Source organism: Rhyacophila brunnea, unplaced genomic scaffold (assembly GCF_057557595.1).
Source record: "Rhyacophila brunnea isolate RB1 unplaced genomic scaffold, BYU_Rbru_1.0 scaffold_12, whole genome shotgun sequence".
Taxonomy (NCBI): domain Eukaryota; kingdom Metazoa; phylum Arthropoda; class Insecta; order Trichoptera; family Rhyacophilidae; genus Rhyacophila; species Rhyacophila brunnea.
The window spans coordinates 23,235,861-23,258,036 of record NW_028232774.1 but is presented as its reverse complement, the minus strand read 5'-3'; the positions used below and the strand labels follow the sequence as shown (position 1 = coordinate 23,258,036).

General features: G+C 35.6%; 1 protein-coding gene across 1 annotated transcript; it reads left to right on the top strand.

Annotated features, from left to right (window-relative positions):
• Positions 1-7,353: 7,353 nt before the first annotated feature.
• On the top strand, positions 7,354-22,157 carry LOC147077932 (GMP reductase 1-like). Its single transcript, XM_085940160.1, has 9 exons — positions 7,354-7,933; positions 9,826-9,945; positions 11,123-11,213; positions 13,962-14,128; positions 16,525-16,590; positions 17,574-17,696; positions 18,128-18,212; positions 20,639-20,737; positions 20,991-22,157. The coding sequence occupies exons 1-9, from the start codon at positions 7,847-7,849 to the stop codon at positions 21,191-21,193; spliced, it is 1,041 nt and encodes a 346-aa protein (XP_085796286.1). The 5' UTR covers positions 7,354-7,846; the 3' UTR covers positions 21,194-22,157.
• The last annotated feature ends 19 nt before the right edge of the window (positions 22,158-22,176 follow it).

Genomic DNA, 22,176 nt, shown 5'->3' with positions numbered 1-22,176 from the left:
CACATTATGATGATTTGTATATTAAAATAAATGATTTTCTGTTTATTTTGTTATATAATTATGTTCAGAATTTTATCTAGTATGTCACCTCATACTTACTTTAATTTTTCATTTTTTCCCATTAGCTGTGTTTTTGCTTATGGGGGCAGTATAATTATCTTCATGAAATCTATAACCCAACATTCCGAAAAAAGATGGCTGACTGATCACTGCTGATTATAAACCGCCTTGACAATAGAAATATTACTAATATTGGATAGGTATATTATAGCGCCTGTACACGTGCATGGATTTACTGGCAGCAATAGTTTTAAACTATCATGACAACAACTGTGTACACGTAAAAGTTCTGACTGTCTCTCCAATTCATTAAGAGTGAGCGAGACGCGATGTTGTCATTTCACGGTACTATTTCGTATTATCTGACTGGTAATGAAAATCGGTGAACCTGAAAATTCGTTCGTAGTTCGTTTTTTTGCCGGCAGGTTCGCCACTATCGTTATACTGCGCAGGCTCAGATCGAAAAAATCCTACTGTCGCGTGAAAATTCAGAAGCTTCCAAACTGTTTTGATTCATGCATGCAATCTTGCCAACTGCAGGATAATACATGTTTACCCATGTTATGTTTCTTGTTATGGCCGCGATAATACTTAATGTCAACAGTAAATCCATGCACGTGTAAACGGGGTTTAATATACCGATTTATTGTGCTAGATGTCCATTATGTATCGATACATATCAAAATGCATCTGTTTATGTGTCCTGGATTTATAGAATAATTTTATTAAACCCATTCAATTTAGTGCTCTTCTTTCCACTAAATATAATATGCCTAAACTGAAAATCAATTGAATTGAACACTTCTTTCCATAATATATTAATAATATTATCCTCTCCGGCCACTTTCAATTTAGTTATTCAGAACCCAAAAATATCAAGGAGGTAATTGTATCTAAAAAAACACAAGGAAATAAAAGATTCCATGTATTATGCCGATCCTGTCACTTCTTAAATGTATTTTCTTTCGTACCGGTTCACGGTTCTGTGCCAAAACGAACATGTTCGCGGATATGGCCGGGCGTACAGTGCCGGCCATACAAAAAACGCGAACTTATTCGCCTGTCTTTGAAGACAGAATGCCAGTGTCAGGCGTTTGTTTTGAATAATTTAAAATTTGGAAGAATACTGGTCCAATAATGAGATATTTAGCATATGATTGGTAAGTGTTTATGATAAACTTTCAATATATTTAAATAAAAAAAAAAAAAAAGATTTATTTTTGCTAAAAAATTCGGGGCCTCTCACTTGCCGCCATACAAAAACTCTCAGCACAGATCAGGTTTTAAAGACGGTAACAAATGAAATGTACTACACAATAGCTTTGCCAACAGTCCTTTTCAGGCGCGTACTGCAGTGTGATGAATGAGAACCATCCTTCAAAGTTATCCTGGGAGCGCCCCAGAAAGAACTTCACCAGGACCCTGGTTATGAACAAGTGTGCAGGATTTCTTGTTTGACTTATAATATTATTGCTTCCGTCAAGTCTACACCTTGCCATACGATGTTGCAAATTTAGTGGGAGCTATCATATAATTTCCTCTCATAGAAACCAGGTTGCAATAGCCTAAATCTTAATTTCCCAAACTTTCTTTTCAAAGAATTTCTTTCAGCGACAAATGGAATCGTAATAAGATAGCAGTGACGTCCCATGGGGGTAGGCAGATTGAGCGTTGCTTGGGGGTGGCAGTTACATGAAGGGCAGCAAACCGAGGAGAATATTTAGGCATTTAGAATAAAGGAAATATCTTTCCATAAAAAATTCAGCTCACTGGTTGGAAACAAAATGTATTAATTACTATACAAGTTTTAATAGGACTATAATTTTTTGTCTGGTTTGCGATGTCTAGTTTACTTCCGTTGTTCTTAGACGTAATGTCCTTGGTGATTAGCAATGATACGTGCAGATTTGCAAATTATATTTGAATTATAGGTAGATACATACCTACTTGGTTAATTGTATGTAAAATGTTTGCGACTCACTCGCGAGTTTTGGAAGTTGTCAGGTGTATTTTTTAATGTATCTGAAACCGTGGACTCGCAATATTGTCTATTGAAGCAGAAGTTGTAAGTAATGTATCCATACAACACATTTCTTAGATATTGGAGTCGTGAAAGGATGATAAAAAATGTGGCGGCATTTTGGCGCTGCCTAGAGGCGGCATTTTATCTTGAGACGTCACTGTAAGATAATTATAAACATAGTTATTAGTGTGAGGTTTGATGGTTTTGAATACACGTAATTGGAGCAAAAGAAAGTGATGCATTGTAGTTGATGTAAGTGTAGTCCACAATAGCAACCATAATAATAATCACAATAGTAATCACATGCTCAAAGTTAAAAAATATTTATGTAGTGCTTAATTGAAGGCACCCCCCGAATAACGATAAGGGGCACATTTCAATAAATTTAAGGAATAAAGAAAAACGTTAAATGAAATAATTTTACAGGAATATAATATTTTTTTATTTATTGATATTATATTATTATATAGAAAACATAGACTTCATAGAATCTTCCTTTTTCTGCCGTTGTTTAATTGATTTATATCACTAGATGACAAGCTGACACCAGTAACATCCGCCGTTTTTGTTCTGCTTAACGTTGTTCTAGGATTAAGCAGTTTTCAAAACCTTACAGCACCGTCTAGGAGTGAAGTGATACACACCTGTTACAGGCGGGCTTCTCCCGGTGTAAAATAATCATTTAGTAGTCATAAGTCGAAACATAACCCTGACCTCTAGAAACGGCTTCATAAAACATCTAATCTGATTCCTTGCTCAACTACGTAATTTTTCTTATTCATAAGTAAAGGCCTTCGTCCGGTGTGTGAAAATCACATATTGGGCGGAGGTGTAATTAAGATAGATTTTAAAGTATAAATGATGATGGATGAAAGAGATAATTTTAAGATTAAATATAAGTACTTATTCATATATAATAAATTTTGCCGCGCTTGCCGGCAACGTTCAAATTTCCACGCGCCTGCGCCGGGGTGGTCCTCGTGATTCGTCAAATCAAAAACATCACGCGATAAAATTTGGCCAATCACGAGAGTCCTTTTTATTGGACGGCGTGGGTACGCGAAGTTTGAAAAAGAAAAAAAAGTTAGTGAGCGTCCCTTTTCCAACATGTACGAACCTGCGAAACTTATTGTTAAAACAAAATATGTAAACGTGTAAAGAAAATGTAAAATATAAGGTAATACCAAGTTACGCACGAGACAGACGTGGTTTCATTTAATTTCTCCTCAATTTAAAATATCTTATTTTGTGAATCCGGGGCTCGATGGACACCTGAGCTAGCCACTGGAACCCCGGGTATCTCAGAAGGATATACTTTTACGATACCTACATCAAAATGTTCACAGGGATCAAATTATCGTTGTTCTAAACTTAACTCAATATGCGTAACATGTGCCGCTTATTGTTGGTCAGATTTTATTAGAGTTGCCACTTCATAACTTTGCACTCCGGCTCTAGGATGAAAATGATTGTAAAATAATCTAAAAATATTTTTTTTACATATATCTATTTATTACATAAATTAATATAAGTGAATATCATTTGGTATTATTTTATGCGAAGTGATCAGGCAAAGAGACCTATTAGTGTAGTAAAAAGTGCAAATTTATAAAGCGTTAACTCTATATTTTATTGATAAAAATGAGTAAAATTAAAAATCAACAATGAGTTGTAGAAGCCTGGAGGAAAACCGAGAATGAATTTGATTGCCAATTATTCAGAAGAACTGAAGCTGGATGGGGAGACCTGGAAACCGGAGAGGACTGACTAGGGTTCAATGGGTAAAGCCAAATCCCACCATGGGATGTAGCACGGAGGTAGAAGAACTGATGAGAAAGATGAATCTGGTTTTGTAGGTACAATTATAATAACATGACTTTCAAGGGTGATGATCTTGAAACTGAAATATCAGGTAACAATAAAATGTATGCATTAAAATGCAATAATAATACCTACATAGCTTGTCACACTGCTATTATTTATAACCAACCTATTTAGGTGGCAATTCTGATAGCTACATAATATAATTCTATACTATGTCAAGCAGTTTGAATTATAAACACCTATCTTCTTCGGTCACATCCGCCCCTTAGTTGGAGCATATGGTCGCTTGCCAGTATTCTTGCTTCGTTCCAGGTCAAACCCGTATCCTGTAGCTCTGCCATATACACTCGGTAGATAGTATTTAGCGGCCTTCCAGGATGCCGGAATCCGATCAGCTTAAGAACTGGCAAGCCAGGTTGAGGTTCTCTTCTGGCATCTGCAGCATGTGGCCGAGCCAGGTCCAATGTCGCTTCTTCACTCTCAGCGTGCTGCGTGGTGCGTTCTCTTATCTCCTCGTTGCTCCTAAAGTCATACCACCGCAAGTCGCAAACATCTGTTTTCGAAGCTCAGTATACGGTCTTTGTAAGGTGCCATGATTAGCTACCGTAAAGCAGCGCCATCAGAATGCAAGCCTCGAATAGGCGGTATTTGGTTTTGACCGAGTACAATCGTGAGTCCCAGACACTCCGCATCGAATTAAATGTTGCTCCAGCCATTCCCATTTGGATAGTGAGCTCTCTCGGCAAAATGCCATCTCCCGTGATGTGTACCCTCAGGTACTTGAAGCTGTCGACGCTATCGATGTTTTGTCCATCGCTAATCAGAGGGAGATCTGGATCAGGACAGGTTGTTACCGCCTAAACCATGGCTTCCTTAAAGGATCCAAGGCCATGAGGCCTGAATCATCATTGGGCGGATTCATGCAAACATGAGCGGATCGACTGCGAGACAAATTTCTAGCCCGTAAGCTTAGATGTAAGAAAATTTTATAGTCACCCTTTAGAAACTTGGCCAACAAAGTCTAAACTAAATAAGTATTAAGAATAATTACTTTCTCAGCATTAATAATTTTATCAGAAACCTTGCCATTAAATTCGTCCTTAGCATAAAAAAATCATTGACCTAGCTTTATTAAAAAAGAACATCCGTAAAAGCACTTACCTACTTATATTAAAGTCATGCATAATAATAATTAAATACCTGTACATTCATTCATTCCAAGCCATTCAATGTCTAATGTATTTAGTTTAAAATTATGTATATTAAGATTTTATTTATAAGAATATGTCTGTTCATTTTGTAGGTAAGATATTTCAAAATATGTACCTAACAAGCCAAGAAATGCTGTAGGTAATAATAATTCCAAGAAATTCACAGCCCCTTTTCAAACCATGTACCTAGAAAAGGTCTGAAATATGAGACCGGAGGTACCTACCTACAAGCCAGGTAAATTTATGCCAGAGGCTGTTTTTGTCATTTTTCAGAGATAGAATTATTGTGAAGTGAATCATTTGTTGTGTTATTATTACCTACTTTGATACTGTCCCAGCCCCTAAAAGGGTCATTCGGTTTTCGAACTCTCGAGCATGTCATCGGCTGTGGCGGCGCGTTCGCCGACGTCACCGCCATTTTAAATTTAATTATTTTTGTTAAATATTTTCTACGTCTGTCTACGTCATGTCGTCTGGTGCCATCGGGTGAAATCGGGCCTTTTACTCTAAGTGTATTCCGAACAATAAAACGCCGTTTTCGCCAATAATTCCGCGTTGTCAATCAACATAAGCATGTCCCCGAAAGAAGAAGCCAGCAGACGATATCACCGTGACCTTACATCATCAGGGGGGGTCCAGCGCACCATCCTACCCCCCCTCCCCCCCTTTCGGAGGTGACAAGGTGCTATTACACAAAACGTTGGGTTTTTTCGCGTTAATTTTCAAACCAACGAGAGATGAGTTGTCATGTAACCTGTCGATTGTCTCTTGAATGCCCTCGATTGAGTTGTAGGATATTCCAGGTCGCATAGCTGTACCGTGGGGGTAACAGGTATGCCTCGGTCAGGTGGTATTGACTTCCATAGTATGAAGTCAAAGAGGATGATAAAGAGAAACAGAGCAATGACAACCCTGTCTGACTCCGGTCATGACCCGAACCATTCCGTGACAGCGTCACCAATTCTTACACAGCATTCGTTATTCTCGTGCAAGCATTTGATTATGGCAATGATCTTGGGAGGGATCCCGCATGCTCCCAGTATCCTCCAGAAGGAGGGGCGGTGCGGACTGTAGAAAGCCTATTCAAAATCCACAAAGCAACAGGCCATCGGACTGTTCAGCTCAAGGCTCTGCTGGAGAAGACATCAAAGGTTGTGGATTTGGTCTGCACACGCTCGTCCAGGTAGAAACCCCGCCTGGTCTTTCCTGAGGACGTGCATTATTGGGTCCCTTATTCCCATCAAGAAGATGTTTGCCAAGATCTTTCACCTCTTTCAGTCACCTTTTTTGTGAAGTGTGATGATTTCACCGTTCACCCAGTCCCTTGGACAGCTCTCTTATTCCCACACCTTTGTCATCAGATGAAACATAGGGTGCAGGATTGCGCTCAAGGAAGTATCCTGTCTCCCCCCGGTACATTTCTGTTCTTGAGCCTTTTCACAGCCGATTTTATCTCGGTGTGCGTGGGCGGGCAATCGGAAATGTCGGTGCCTCGGGGAACGTCCAAAAGTAAAGCTTCCGCAGATATGTCAAAGGGGGTGGGCGGTTCAGCACTCCGCGGAAATGATTCTTCCAAATCTTCTTGACGTATTCTGCGTCAAGCCACTGCCACTGGGACCACGTAACTATACGTAATTAAAATAAAACATGATAGTACTAATTCCACATTAGTTAATAGTCAGTCGGACTGGTTTGAAGCGGACGAAACCAGTCCTGATAATTACATACCTAGTGGTGTGTTTTATTTTAATTTATATGTACAGTGAACTTCATTTGATGTTTATGTGATTCAGTTCTTCCACGGCGCTACATCCCGGGGTGGGATTTGGCCTCCTCCACAACCGCTCTCCACTCACTCCGGTCTCTCGCCACACTTCTCCAGTTACCGGGTCATTCAGTGGGTGATGTATATTAGAATAAATGTAATAAATTACTAGGTACATATTATTTACCTCTAGTGATTTCGAAAAAGAGTGCCAAACTTGCAATGGCAATGGTGTCACGCAGTAGTGACTAAATTTCCTTAATTTAAATAGTACAAAAAAAATACATAAAATAATTTTTATTTTATTCAGTATCCTAACGAATAATAATTAAAGATAATTTACTTAATAGCAATGGTTTACCAGGTTTTATTTGCATATTATAAAGTATTTAGTAAATTTATATAATAGAGGTATTTTTAAACGCTGTTTTATGGAGCTTACTTTCGTAAATGTGGCAGTACTGATTTTCGTAATTCGTTATCTCGCGTCCTTCAGAATTGGTGCGAAAATGATTTCTAAATTTTCAAATTTTGTTGTATGATGAAATATCGGATTAACTCCAGTGACATTAGTTAAATTCACCCAAAATACACAAGAGACACCAGTGCGAATGAATTTTCTGCGTAACATGCCTTGAACGAATAAAGGCGAACGAGATTTTTGACATTTCCCTTTTTTATAACCTCTGCGAAATTTTCACATTTTCGCGTAATTCCAGGCATATATTTTTGTAACTGGTTACGCCCTTGCGCAAAAATTTGCGTCACAGCCGTCAGCTGAATTCTATTTCTACATCATATCTACGTATCTAAATCTACTGTTATATTCTATGTTCCGCTGTTTTATCGATAACAATTAACTGGGAGTATCTATTCGCAGCTCGCGCCCGACGGTTCTCGAATCGCGCTCTTGTGTCGTTTGTCAAGTGTCAGAAGCATTATTATTATATTAAAAGCATCAAAATGCCGAACATAGTAAATGAAATGAAGTTAGACTTCAAAGACGTCTTGCTTCGCCCCAAAAGGAGCACGCTGAAAAGTCGAAATGATGTAAGTTGTTTTCGTTATTTTCCATCATTTATTTTCATGTTTACCCGCCAATCTGTTCCCTTGATCGAACCTTGAAATTAATTTAGCCTGTTCTTGCCTCACGTGCTTGCAGTTTGATGAATGTTAAGGTTGATTTAGAATTAGGAAGATATTTTTGATTGACGTTAGACGCAAGGTTGCCTCTTATTCGAAGCATTGAAAAACTGCCCAATTTTTAACGATTATTCTTTTCAACGTGTATTTCTGTTCATTGCCTTTTATTTTTGTTCATCCTACAAAATAATTTACACAATATTTTCATTCCGGTTATTTAATTCAGTAGTACCTAGTTCACTAAACATTTTTTAAAATCCTACAGCCAAATAAAATTTTACACAAACATCTTATATCCGGAACACCCCTCTTTATATAATATAAAAATTATAATTCAGCGCTTCTCAAAGTTTTAAAAATTGTCCCACCCTAGGATTGTAATGGTATAAAGCCGGACTTTAAATAATCTTAATACTGGATTCACATGCCATGGTGTACAATATGTTATGTAATATAAATACTTATGTTGATGAAAAACCTTTCATTAAAGATACAGTAGGGAAATAAAGTTTAAAACCAGCCCGCAATTCATGTTTATAATGTAGAAATCATATTAAACGATTAACTATACAAAACAATTAAAAATTATTAATGTAGGTACTGTAATTATTGTATTTCATGAAAATAAACACTATTTAACTAGGCGATGACAGACGCGAACATGACTTGCAATAACATTGGTCAATGACAGAAGATGGATCTTCCCATAAATAATCCTGTTCCAGATCTCAAAAGTCCACTACTTATACAAAAACAATATTGTATACTGGATATCAACCAGAACAAGTGAAAATCTATTAATTGTGCACGCATCGCCCGGATGATTTGACTGTCAAATAGCATTCTTAACGGGTTGACCCCTCCTCTTGGTATTCTACAAGGATTATGTCAATAGAACTCATGAATCAGTGAAACCATCTTATTCATCCAATGTTTGCTTTAATATTCCTAACGGACGACACAAACGGGCTCTAACTATCCCTTCCTATCGTTTCCCTCAAATAAAACTAATAAAATGTGTCACATCCACTGTGGCGAGAATCACGGAAGTCGCCGGGGGGTCTGCGACTCACTGCCTGAGAAAGACTATAAGATAACAAATTAATTCATGGTATTGTAATCCACCATCATCATCAGGGGTGCGACAACCCGGTGTGGGTCTTGAACTCTTCCAACAACTCACTCCACCTGTCCCTATCCAGTGTGGCCGCTTTCCAATTTGGTACCCCCAGAATACGGCAGTCACTGGCACTCCATCCAACCAGCGAATCTTTGGCCTGCCTCTTCTTCTACGCCCTATTGGATTGCTGGACATCACTCTCTTTGCCGGTTCATTGTCATTCATACGGTGCACATGACCTAGCCATCGCAGTCTCCCAATCTTAATTGATTGAACTGCGCTGCCATCCTTGTACAGCCCGTAGAGCTCAGCATTATTATTGTAATCCATAATATGCTTTTAATAATGTGAACATCAGACATGGTGATTTACGTCTACAGACATAATATGTTCCAACATCCACTATTCGAATTTGGAACTAATCAGCATAAAAAATTCTGAATGATATGCCAAATTTAATGTTAACATGCAGTGCCCTCACTCAGCGGACAACTTATACTGTTATATTGATAACTTGTAAACAAAATCTAAAATATTATTCAAAGTCCATCTATCCAATCCTTAGGTACTAAGCAAAAGGAGTTGATATGTCTCTACTTCCATTGTATCAGCGAAGGTCAATAAAAAAAGTTGAGAGTGATAATTTTAATTTTGATTAATTTTTGCATATGCCTAACAGGTGGACCTGTTCCGTGAGATAACTTTCAAGAATTCCAAGCAGACGTACAAAGGGATTCCAGTCATGGCCAGCAATATGGACACCGTCGGAACCTTCGAAATGGCCAAAACTCTAGCCAAGGTAAATTATCGAAGCCATATCTCTAAATTTATCATTAAATTAAGTATGTCTAATAAACTGTATATCCTATAGCTGTTGGTAAAAATGCTCGTTTTGGACAAGTGATAAGTGTGCTCTTCAAAGGCTGTTATAGGTTTAAATTTCGTATCTGGAAAATTTACAAATTATTTTTTCAAAATGTGTGGGTCCAGAGCATGGACCTAGTAGGTCATGGACCTAGTAGGTCGAGTGAGTGGCTAACAACCACTTATCATAAAAAATATGTTGAACATCTTCGTGAGACAGCCAATATCTTATAATAAAAAATCTCTAAATTTATATGATTCAAGTTCAAACAAAATTGAACTTAAAGGTCGATCTAAATTTATTATAATTTTGTGATTATTTAAAGCGATTAAGGGGTATGCTTATACCAAGAGGCACCTAGCGGAAAAATACGAAGCTTGCAATTTGAGACATTTTTTTGATAATTTACATTTTCAACTGTATTAATAAATATATACTTATCTGAAAACATTAAAAAAAAAAAAAATGTTATACCCTGCACAGACCAAGCCATAGAAAACATTAAAAAGAAAAATATTTTTATACCCTGCACAACCAAGCCATAATAGATAATAAATAAAATATATTAGTCTATCTATAAAATATCCAAAATTATGCCATGAAATCATACATTATTTTAGATATTATATAAGTAGATAGAAGAATATTTTTTTATTTATTACGAATTATGGTTTGGTTTAGGCAGGGTATACTTGAATTTTAAAAACTAACCAACACCATCTGCAGTTTGTATTCTTAGTTCAATAGAAACATATAATTATGACTAACAAAGTGGTCGCGCGGCTAAGCGTTGGACTATAAAGCCGTGGGTCCCAGGTTCGCATCCTGGGTCTGGCAAGTACACATATTGTTTTTCAATTTGTGTGTGTCAGGGTATGGACCTAATAGGTTGAGCAAGTGGCTGACATCCATTTCTCGTAAAAAAAACAAAATCTGTCAATACAAACTGTGCAATACAAACAATACACTGTGGAGGCCCATATGATCCTATCAGGATCGGACATGGTCGAAAAAAAAAAAAAATTATGTTTCGATCTCCACAGCCTACCACCACCCTTCGCCACTGGTATTTTGTATATATTCCAGATTAAGTATTTGTTTTTCATTCCAGCATGGTCTCTTCACAACCGTCCATAAGTATTACTCCGTGGAAGAGTGGAAGAAGTTCGGTGAAGAACATCCAGAGTGCTTGGAACATATGGGTAAGTTCCAATCGACGTTTTATAACGTGGCAGACTAGCAATCTAGCATAGCCCTAGACTCAAATCTTGATAGAGATGTCCGACTGACAGAAACATAGTCTGAATAGCCAATAGTAGCCTTTGAAAACTCCATTATAGTAATTATTATTGTTCTCCCTGCAAATTGGAAATTACAGATGCATTGTGGATGTCGTAACTTGGTGTACAAATTTAAATCTGTATAGACGCCATGCATCTTTTGATGTATGAAATATTATTATCTGTGATTAGTTGTGACGTCCGTTCATGTTTTATGGATATTTTATGCAAAAACTTCCGTACGTGACGCAAGGAAAATTTTTTTTTATTTAACTTTAATTTTAATGACTTATAAACATTGGCTTGTTGGACTAACATTAATATAGTAGTACCAGTCAATGTTTAATAGCGCATTGTATTTGAAACTCAATAAATAAAACACTGGAATATTCTATCCACCTTTTTTCATGCACAAACAATGACAAGCTTTGCCACGGAATTGTATGTAAAGTATAACCAGATGAAACATACTAATATGCTAATTGCAAGATGCTTTGGCTAATATGGCTACTATACTTTTAATCCTGTAGTCAAATATCAATCAAGATAACTCTACAATGTGGAATCTATTTTTTCTGTTTGAATGAAGAAATTGTGAACGAAATAAAGCAGAAACCATTTTTTGTGAGATCATTTTCATAAAAATTCAATGATGCCCTTTCAACATTGTAATGTTCTATCGCAGTTTTTCCAATTAGCATAATACTGAAAATCAATATCCTTAAATAACATGAGACTTTTTTATTGATACAATATGTTTCAATGTCAGGTTCAAGGACCATTTTAATTTATAATAATTATTAAGAGGAAACACGAGTGAATCGCAAAAAAGTTATTTAAAATATATATTTATAAAAAGGTTGTGTCCAAATATTGAAGAAAATGATAGTGGTAAACGTATTTTTTTATTCATAGCTTATAAAACATCTACTATGGCATCGGTTTGTAGTGTCGTGGGTCCCATGTTCGAATCCTGGGTCTGGCAAATACACATTGTTTTCAGAGTATGGTCCTAATAGGTCAAGCAAGTGGCTAACATCCATTTCTCGTAAAAACAAAAAATCTGTTAATACATACCTCCACTCTATGAAGGCCCATATGATCTCATTAGGATCGGACATGGTCGAAAGAAAAAGATCTTAAAAACAATAACAAAATTACTTAACACATGACTTAAAAACTTTATGCTTGCACTTGAAAAAGAAAATATTTCAATGAATTCAAGATTTAAGAAATCCTATAATATTGTGTATTTTTACAGCTGTATGTTTGTGGTGCTTCATCATTTTATTCAGTCTTGAGTATAGACATATATTATTTCTTTGGTTTCTCACAAGCTGTGCGTTCTTATAATTGCAAAAATGTTTAACGATGCGTATTTAAAGGTTAACAAGACAGTTGAAAACATATTTGTACACGTACATGCTGAGTGATTCACTGCTCTTGTTTACGATGTGATTGATGATAATTAGAAGTATATCACTTGTAATAAAGACCATAGTTGTGGGGATACGTCCTGTTTGTTTACTGTCTCGACAAAACATCTATCTTTCAAGTATGACTAGAACAAACTGTTACACATTAAGTAAAACCAATAATTTTAGAAATGATACTCGTTTCGCTTATTACTATACGCTATTTAAAATTTGTAACCCTTGTAGCAGTGAACAAATAGGACGACTCGCTTTAAATTTCAATTATAATTCTATAAAGTTTCCATCGGTGTCTTAATTAAACCTGCTTCTGTTTATCAATCATGGGCCCTACATCCTGAAGTGGGCCCCCAGGCTAAGATGTTTGGCGGGCCCCCCTACCTATCGCCAAGGGTAAAGGCAGTAGCGTTTTCCAAATGGTGTACATGGTAAAATTAAGGTGTATTTTTAGCGATTTTCTGTATTTTTAATATGTACATACATTAAAATACAGTTAAAAATTGCATCGTATAACCAAATATTTTTAATTATTAATATCAATGTAGTAAAATAAATTTGTGATCTATGTTTATCTCACTTATCTGGTCGACTCGTAACGCCGGGCCCTTCCTGAGCCCGGGCCCCAGGCTAGAGCCCTGTCAGCCCCCCCTTGTGGGGGCCATGTTTTCAATACTCCAAATATTATGCAAGATGTCTTCACAAGCATTTATTTATTGTAGAAACTGGTTTAATTCATGTAATTCCATGACAACTTGTCCGTGGTTGTCAAAATGTTCTCAGAGTTGTAATTTAAGTTTTATCAAAGTAATTCTGTAATAAAGAAATCAATTGTGAGGGTGACATACTTTCTCTTCAAATTAGGTATCCACTAGCTAACTGGAAGAATGATAGAAATCAATTGTTCAGTGAAGGAGTTGAAATTGATTTGCATTATTACTATTTGGTTGTGTAACTCATATTATGTTGCCTTGGAAAAGTTTATTGACAATGAATTTTATTGCTCGCTTGAATAACTCGTATGTTTATTTTATATCTTGATAATGAATAAATCACGAATGACGACATGGGTTTTCTTTACAGTCATTATGATATAAAAATCATGTGTAGATTTATTATTCCAAACAAATCTCGTTTATTGCATCATAGATAAGAAATTATTGATTAGATTTTTACAACGCAATGTGTCTGTGTTAATCACAAGAAATGCTTGTTAGTCATCTTTTATTTTAATTTATAGCGGCGAGTTCTGGAACCGGCAAAGGCGACTTCGAAAGGTTATCAGACATCTTGAAGGCTGTGCAGGGACTCAATTTCATTTGTTTGGATGTCGCCAACGGATACTCGCAACACTTTGTAGAGTACTTGAGGAAAGTCAGGGCCGCCTTCCCCACACACACCATCATTGTAAGAACACTTATTATTAATTAATATAAATTTTAGTCATTATTTAACTAGGTGTTCAAAAACATTGTGAATGACTTGGACCAGACCAGAAGGTTAAGGATCTTTTTTATTTCATCAGATATGCTTAGTCTATTAAAAAAAATATGATAAATTTCACGGCAAAAAATCAACAATCCAATGTTTACTTTATTGGATATTTTACCCTTTGCCACATTGAAGAGATTAGCACGCTGCATTTCTGATTAACCACAATATTGACAGATTGTTTACTGAACTGGGCTCAAGTTATTCAAAAGTGGCTCCTAAAATTGTGAGGCCCAGGCCATGATTAGTGTTTACAATTCTGGAATCCAGCTCTATTTCCTGTTTATTTGATCCTGCGATTTATAATACTAGTGGTATTTATGCTAGCGATGGCCGCGTGGCTTAAGCGCCGGTCTATAGTGTTGAGGGTCCCAGGTTCGAATCCTGGGTCTGGCAAGTACACATATTGTTTTTCAATTTGTGTATGAGTCAGAGTATGGACCTAATAGGTTGAGCAAGTGGCTGACATCCATTTCTTGTAAAAATAAAATCTGTTAATACAAACCTCCACTCCTTGGAGGCCCATATGATTCTATTAGGATCGGACATGGTCGAAAGAAGGTATTTTGAGATTTGTTTTTTTATAATACAGTAAGTCTCCGACTTACGTGATTAATTCGTTCCGAAGATTTTCGTGTAAATCGAAAAATCGCGTAAGTCGAAAAAAACTTAAAATCACGCAGTTTTTTAAATAATATGTGTTAGTTTCAAAGGATAAGTGAAAATAAAATGGACCTACATACATACATTTAAGAAAACATTGATTGATGAAGTGGTTTGATTTTGCAATCCCCAGCAGCATTTCCGTCAAGGAAAAGGGTTAGCCTACTTCAGACACCTTAAAACCTGGCATAGATTTTTCTAGTTGGGATATATAATATGAGTGATCCGGCATTTTTTTCCAGTAAGCCCAGTTTCGTCCACATTAAAAAATTGTTGTGGCAGGTAATCCTCATTTTTATGATTTTTGCTAGACTCTTGATAAACTTCATAGCTTCCCCTGTATCTGCATAACTCAGCAGCCTCACATGTTACTTTGATGTTGTGTAGTTTATTACGGCTTTTAAATTTTGAAACCGTCCGTGGCTTACAGTGAATATATTAGTATCAACACTATCATCATTTTTACACTGTATGTCTTCAAAACGACTCGAGGCTTTATCCTGTATGAGTATAAGGCTTATTAGAATTTGTTATTGCTGCATATCTTCCATCCATATAACCAATATTTCCATTTCTTCTATTAATATTCCTCTTTTCTTGGTAATGATCGTAGATTGCATTGTTACTTATTTTTTTACATGCTCCATATAATGTAACATAATAATCTATGTAAACACAAGCGCAGAGAAACAAACTGCAGCAAAAAACATATTTTAAAAAATCGCGTTAGTACGAATTCACGTAAGTCGAGGACCTACTGTAATTATGATAAATCTCATGCAATTATAAAACTTCCTTTACAGCCTATATTATGTTTAGCTTAAAAAAAGCTATCGATTCTCATTCTGGAGGAAAAATATTTCATTGACTCCTCAGATTACCTACATAACGATATAAAACTCTTAATTCGTCTCACAAAAAAAAATCGGTACATTTCGGTTATGAGGAATACAGCGGAAAACACATTTTGAAAATAGCTGATATACTGAATTATTTGTTAGGTTAACCTAACCTACCCAAACTAACAAATAATCCAGTATATCGGGTATTTTCAAAATGTGTTTTCCGCTGTATTCCTCCCGAACTGTACCAAAAAATCTAATATACACTATTTGTACCAAGAAACATTGTCACCATAATATAGGTGCTAAATCATCATCAAAAATATGCTATGAAATGTGGATTTATGTATTTTTTGTTACTAATTCGCTTGCGGTGGCTGAACGGTAACGATCCGCTTATGATGTCGTGGGTTTTGAGTTTGATTCCTGTGTCTGGCTAATTCACATGTTTTTCAATGCATCTATGAATCCAGAACAATTGACCTAATAGATTCAGCAAATAGTCAACATCCATTTCTGGAAGAACAATCTTTTAAGAAATTTCTGTGAGGCGGCCAAGGTTCATATCAGATTAAAGAACCATTGATATAACAAAATACATTCATATTATGTCTGTAACAATCGTTTTACAATCACTAATGAATTGATTATGCAGATTAATATGGAAATATTCTCAGTATTTCTTATTCGAGGTAAATACTTCATCGAAATAATTGGCATGCCATTAATATTCTAGGTGTATGTATTATATTTTTTCATATGAGAGATTGAAGAATGTTTTAAATAAATCTTTTTTTGTTTTTGTAGGCTGGCAATGTGGTGACTGGGGAAATGGTGGAAGAATTAATTCTATCTGGAGCGGATATTATTAAAGTGAGTACGCAGACGCTCACAATATAATTGAAATGTCTAATGCAGAAGAATGATTCATGTCACGTTGACCTACTCCACATAGATTTTTAAAATCGGTTCATTTGAACAAATGATTTTAAAATACTAAATTGTTTGGTAGTAGAGAGATAAAAACGATATTTTGATATTTATCTGTTGACAAGTATGGCAATTATTGTGTAAAACATGTGTAAAAATTTACAAATGTTGATAACCATTGCCATGATATATTTACTCTTAACACACACTGGCATATGTTTATCAATATGCAATAAGCTAGAACTACATTTTTTGTGATCATACACTTAATTTTATTACGGGGGATACATTTCAGGTACAGCTGCCTTGACTGATAATTAGCGATGGGTATTTAAAAAAATATATGAAAACGTTTTTATAAACTAAATGGCAAAATAAATGTTGTACAGTAAATAAAAGTAATGTAACCTTGTAATAAACTGAAAGATAACATTCATTTTGTTCTGTGTTACAAAAAAAAATTGGTTACCCTGCCTTGCCTGCCTGTGACACATCAGATTACTTTTTTTTTAATTTGCGTTCTTAACGTAATTATATAAGAGTGAGCGAGGAAGCTCGTACGTGTGTGATTTCGTTCTTTGTTACGATTCTATGCATGTGGCACATGTCAAAACAAGTGCGTGATAAAAATCGATCAATGCCGGGTCCACACTGGCGACATGTCGCGCGACAACCTCGTTAAATTTTACGATAATTATCATACTTATCGTAAAATTTAACGAGGATGTCGCACGACATTTTGCCAGTGTGGACCAGGCATAGTGAATTTGCACTTGCCGGTGTCTTAATGAACAAAGGTTAACTGTATACTCCATGGCAGATTATATTCAGTATTCATATCTAGGTTGTATTTGTTGCAGTCCACCGTTACTCTTTTTATGAATGTTAGGTGTTACTATAACCGTAATTTTATTTTGATTGTCAAGGTTGGTATTGGGCCGGGATCAGTGTGCACGACCCGCATCAAGACTGGAGTGGGTTATCCTCAACTGTCAGCCGTCATCGAGTGCGCCGACGCAGCCCATGGACTGAAAGGCCACATAATATCCGTAATTATATTTTACATTTTGTTGTAATTGGAAATGAAAAATCAAGTCTTTATGTTTATTTTGTGGTTGATTTGGATCAATATTTTGTCCCATTCACATCATGATCCTGTTTATATTTTTCTGAAGTAATTGTCATATTTAATTCAATAGTTATATTTCTGCTGATAGTGACTTTTGCCTTGTGCTTTTATTATACACATAAGAAAGTTATAAGACTTTTTTATTGACTTGCCAACATTTAAAAAAAATGGAAACTGCCATTTTTTTCTAGAGCCCTCATATGCACCAGGTATGGGATTCGTAATTGGGCAATATCTTATATATTATTTAACTATTCATTTACAGCTTAAACAGTTTATGTACAAGCAATAAAAATGTCCAATTAAATATATATGGTATGACTTAAATTAAAAAAAAATTATATATTTCAGGATGGGGGTTGTACGTGTCCAGGAGATGTCGCTAAGGCTTTCGGCGCAGGCGCTGACTTTGTCATGGCTGGAGGAATGTTTGCTGGTAAACAATTTTACTTTGGCAATATTCCCAAAAAACATTTACTGGAGAATTTTTTTTTTAAATCAGATGCTTGTTTATAATTTTAATGGTGGCTGTCTGACCAACCCTGTCAACAAATGTCGTATTGGAAGTGTGACGAAGACTAAACAACATCCTCTTTCCAAATGCCTATATATTCATCGGCAATTCTTTTGGGTGGCGTCAGAATTTCCGAGCGTGCCACATGCGGTACGCGTGCCATACATAAGCTACCGCTGTATTAGAGAGACGATAACATAGAATAATTGTTGCACAATAATTACCATACTGTTAGATAACATTGCAAGTAATGCATTAAACTAAAACACAAATATTTACATAAGATAACCAATTGGAATCACAAACATCATTTATTAGTTATGCAAACTGTTCATACTAGTAACTGGACTATATTTAGAGAGTTACGCCCACTGTGGCTGAGTGGATAATCTAATGGCCTGTAACGTCATCTGTCCCGGATTCAAATCTCAGGTCTGATCATTTATATTATATCATACTGGATGAATCATATGCTTCTTAAAATGACGCCCGATTTTCAGCGACTCAGCCAATGTTAAAACTTACTGTTTATTATGAGTAAGCCCGATCTAGCTTGCATCTTACTCTAACTAATAGTCAGCGCATGACGATTTGCTCTGTCTGCTTTGGGTTGCAGCCACCCTTAGATTCACTATTCCAAGAATGCAAATTTAGTTTTACAGCCAGGGCAATACGGGTGAAATTCGGGAATCCATGTTAACGGTCTTAACGCATTATACCTACAAGGAAATGTTATAAGACGATATTCGTAATATCTTTTGTGGTACATTTTTAAAAAGACACTTGTATGGGAACTCCTCATCTAGTAGTATATCAATGGGTCTGATGAAAAAATTCACATGTTTTTCAATGTGTATTTTGCCCCCAGAGTATGGACCTAACAGATTGAGCAATTGGTTAAAATCCATTTCTCGTAAAAAATCTGTTAATACATCCTCCGCTCTGTGGAGGCCCATATGATCTTGGATTGGACATGGTTAAAAAATATATCTACCGTGCTTCCTCGATTATAAGACCCACGTTTTTTTCCTTCTGAATTCAGGGTGCGTCTTATAATCGATGGCGTCTTTCAATTGCTGTAAAATTCCGCAGTTGTGTTGAATCATTAGGGCAGTTGATCCGGCGCGGTGGAGCAGCAAGTCGAGCTACAGTAGCCACTGCCTAAACACGTTTGTTGCAATGCTCTTGACGGTACGGAGGGTTTTGTGGGAAGACGCAGACAATGACTCTGAGTCGAAAAGTGATTCATAAAAATCGGACACTGAATCTGAAGAAATGTTCAGACTGACATAAATAATATGCCTATTTTTAAATCCTTATTATTGTGTTTGCATGACTTTGTGTTTTATAATAAAGTTAACGTCATAATGTTTTTATTTTTTATTGTTATACAAAAATAAGGGTGCGTCTTATAATCAAGGAAATACGGGATATATATTTAGAAAATTTGTTCCTACCCTCAGAAGTAGCCTTATAAAATATAAAATATTTGTAACATTGTTCTATTTTGTGTACCTTGTCAAAACCCAAAACAACTTGTTTTTCATAAAGACAGTAGGTAATAATATCTGCCTAATTTAAATTTAACTTGTTGACCGTGGAGCATATAATTACTATTTAATTACTACATTTAAATAAAATGCTAATTATATTGAATGGCCAATTAATGAGGGCACAAACGGGTGTGCCATCCGCGTGGAAAGGATTAAAATCTAATTTTGATATTCAAAAGATAAATCAGAAAGAAGCTCACTATTGAAAATGACAATGATTCCTGGTATTTGCAGGGCTTGCAAATTTAGCATTGTATGGATACGATTTAGGATGTTTTTATGGATTAATATTTGGAATGACTAGACATGTTATGGTTGCAAAAATCCTACACTGAGATGATAATGTAATATAAATGGGAGTTACGAGGTTTCATTCAAAACTGCTTTGAGACAGTTTCTATTTTTTTTTGTGATCATACATGAAATCAAAATTATTTGCTGATAGAATTACTACACATCGTCGGCTTACTATGCAAACCTATTTCTATTTTAGAGACAAATTCAGGATATAGTTAAAACATATTATTTACTACAATATTTTATAAATAAAAAAGTTTTAAATTTATGATATATCAAAAAAGAGTGGACTTTAAATAATATAGTAAGCTGACGATATCTGAAATAATGTGCAATTTATAAATGACTAATTTAAACTGAAACACTGGAAGAAAATGGTGAAGAATGCCTATTCGATGGATGTAACCAATGGATAATTAAAATTATATGACTAAAGTAAAAAATAATATATGTATAATACAAGTAAATATGTATTAATATTATGTGTTTTTTTTCTAGGGCATGACCAATGTGCAGGTGATATGATTGTAAAGGACGGCAAAAAATACAAACTTTTCTACGGAATGTCTTCATCTGTAGCAATGGAAAAACACTCAGGTGAATATTTTACATACTTAACCGTAACTGATTTTTGTTCAAGTTAAAACTTGAAACGGATGGATACTGATATCTCTCCTCACTTAAATAAATCAAGAGACCTCTCTAAGTGCCTGACATTTCTTTTCATGGATGGCTCTCGGTTAAACAACATTCAGTCCAATTGACAAAAATTGTCTTAATATAGTTTCAAAATCTCAGATCCACACAACATCCAATTAATCAATTAATCATCAAATTGATATTATTACAGGTGGAGTAGCAGAATACCGATCCTCGGAAGGCAAAGCAGTGGAGGTCCCGTACAGGGGAGATGTGGAAGACACGGTCAGAGACATGCTCGGTGGACTGCGATCCGCCTGCACGTACGTAGGTGCCGGCCGCTTACGGGAACTACCTCGGCGAGCCACCTTCATACGCTGCACACAACAAGTCAACACCATATACAGCGGTTGAAGATGGCCACTCTAGGTTTTAATGCTTTATTTATATACTGTATTAGGCGCTGTTTATGATTTGGGGACATCAGTGGAATTAGTCTTAAAATTACCGACATAACTCGCAGATTTACATTAGTCTGTAATGTGGTTAGAATCAAAGTTGTCCATTGAGATATGGCACCGATCAAAAGCCCAGCATTTTTAACAGTAGCATACCGGTAGGTATGGTGTGATTGATCACTGCGAATTGAGTTTATTAGTGAAGTAACTATATTCCTTGATGGATAAATTGATTGCAATATTTTAGCTCAAATGTGTCCATTTTGTTCGCACATTGGCATAGCTTCAATTATCTAATTCAAGGAATTTGCGGCCATTCAATTTATCTATCCTGTGAAGACCCATATGGTTCGCTTAGGAATGAAAATGGTAATTTACTTACAATTTATTGGGTCAGTTTATAAATGAAAATATTAGATATGTACTAAAACCCCGTTAATACGACTGCAGTTAATTCTAAATTCACTGAAATTCATAAAATGTATTTAAAGCGAGATTTCCACTAATTCGATGACTGAACCATAATAGTCATTCTCAAAGAAATTGTATCGGAAATGGAATCAATGTTACTAATTGCGATAAAAAAGCTTTCTTTTTTCAAGTTTTACTGTTGCATACATTTTGATTTTTTTTTCGATTTCCGAACCAATTAATTTCGAATTAACGAGGTTTTACTGTATTTCGAAACCTATTCAATTTCTCAAATAAAGATTTTTGTTGATCACCTGTTTGTTTTTGCTAATAATTTGCACAAAAATCTGCATTGATGGGTAAATATTATATAATATAACGTAAAATGCTTCCATGATATATTGTGTCAATTAATTTTAAATTTCACAATATTTAGTCATGTATATCTTAACAATGACTTTTTGTATTATTTCATTTTAGATTTTATGTATTTCCCTTTTCCACACAATGTCCTCATCGTATTTTAAT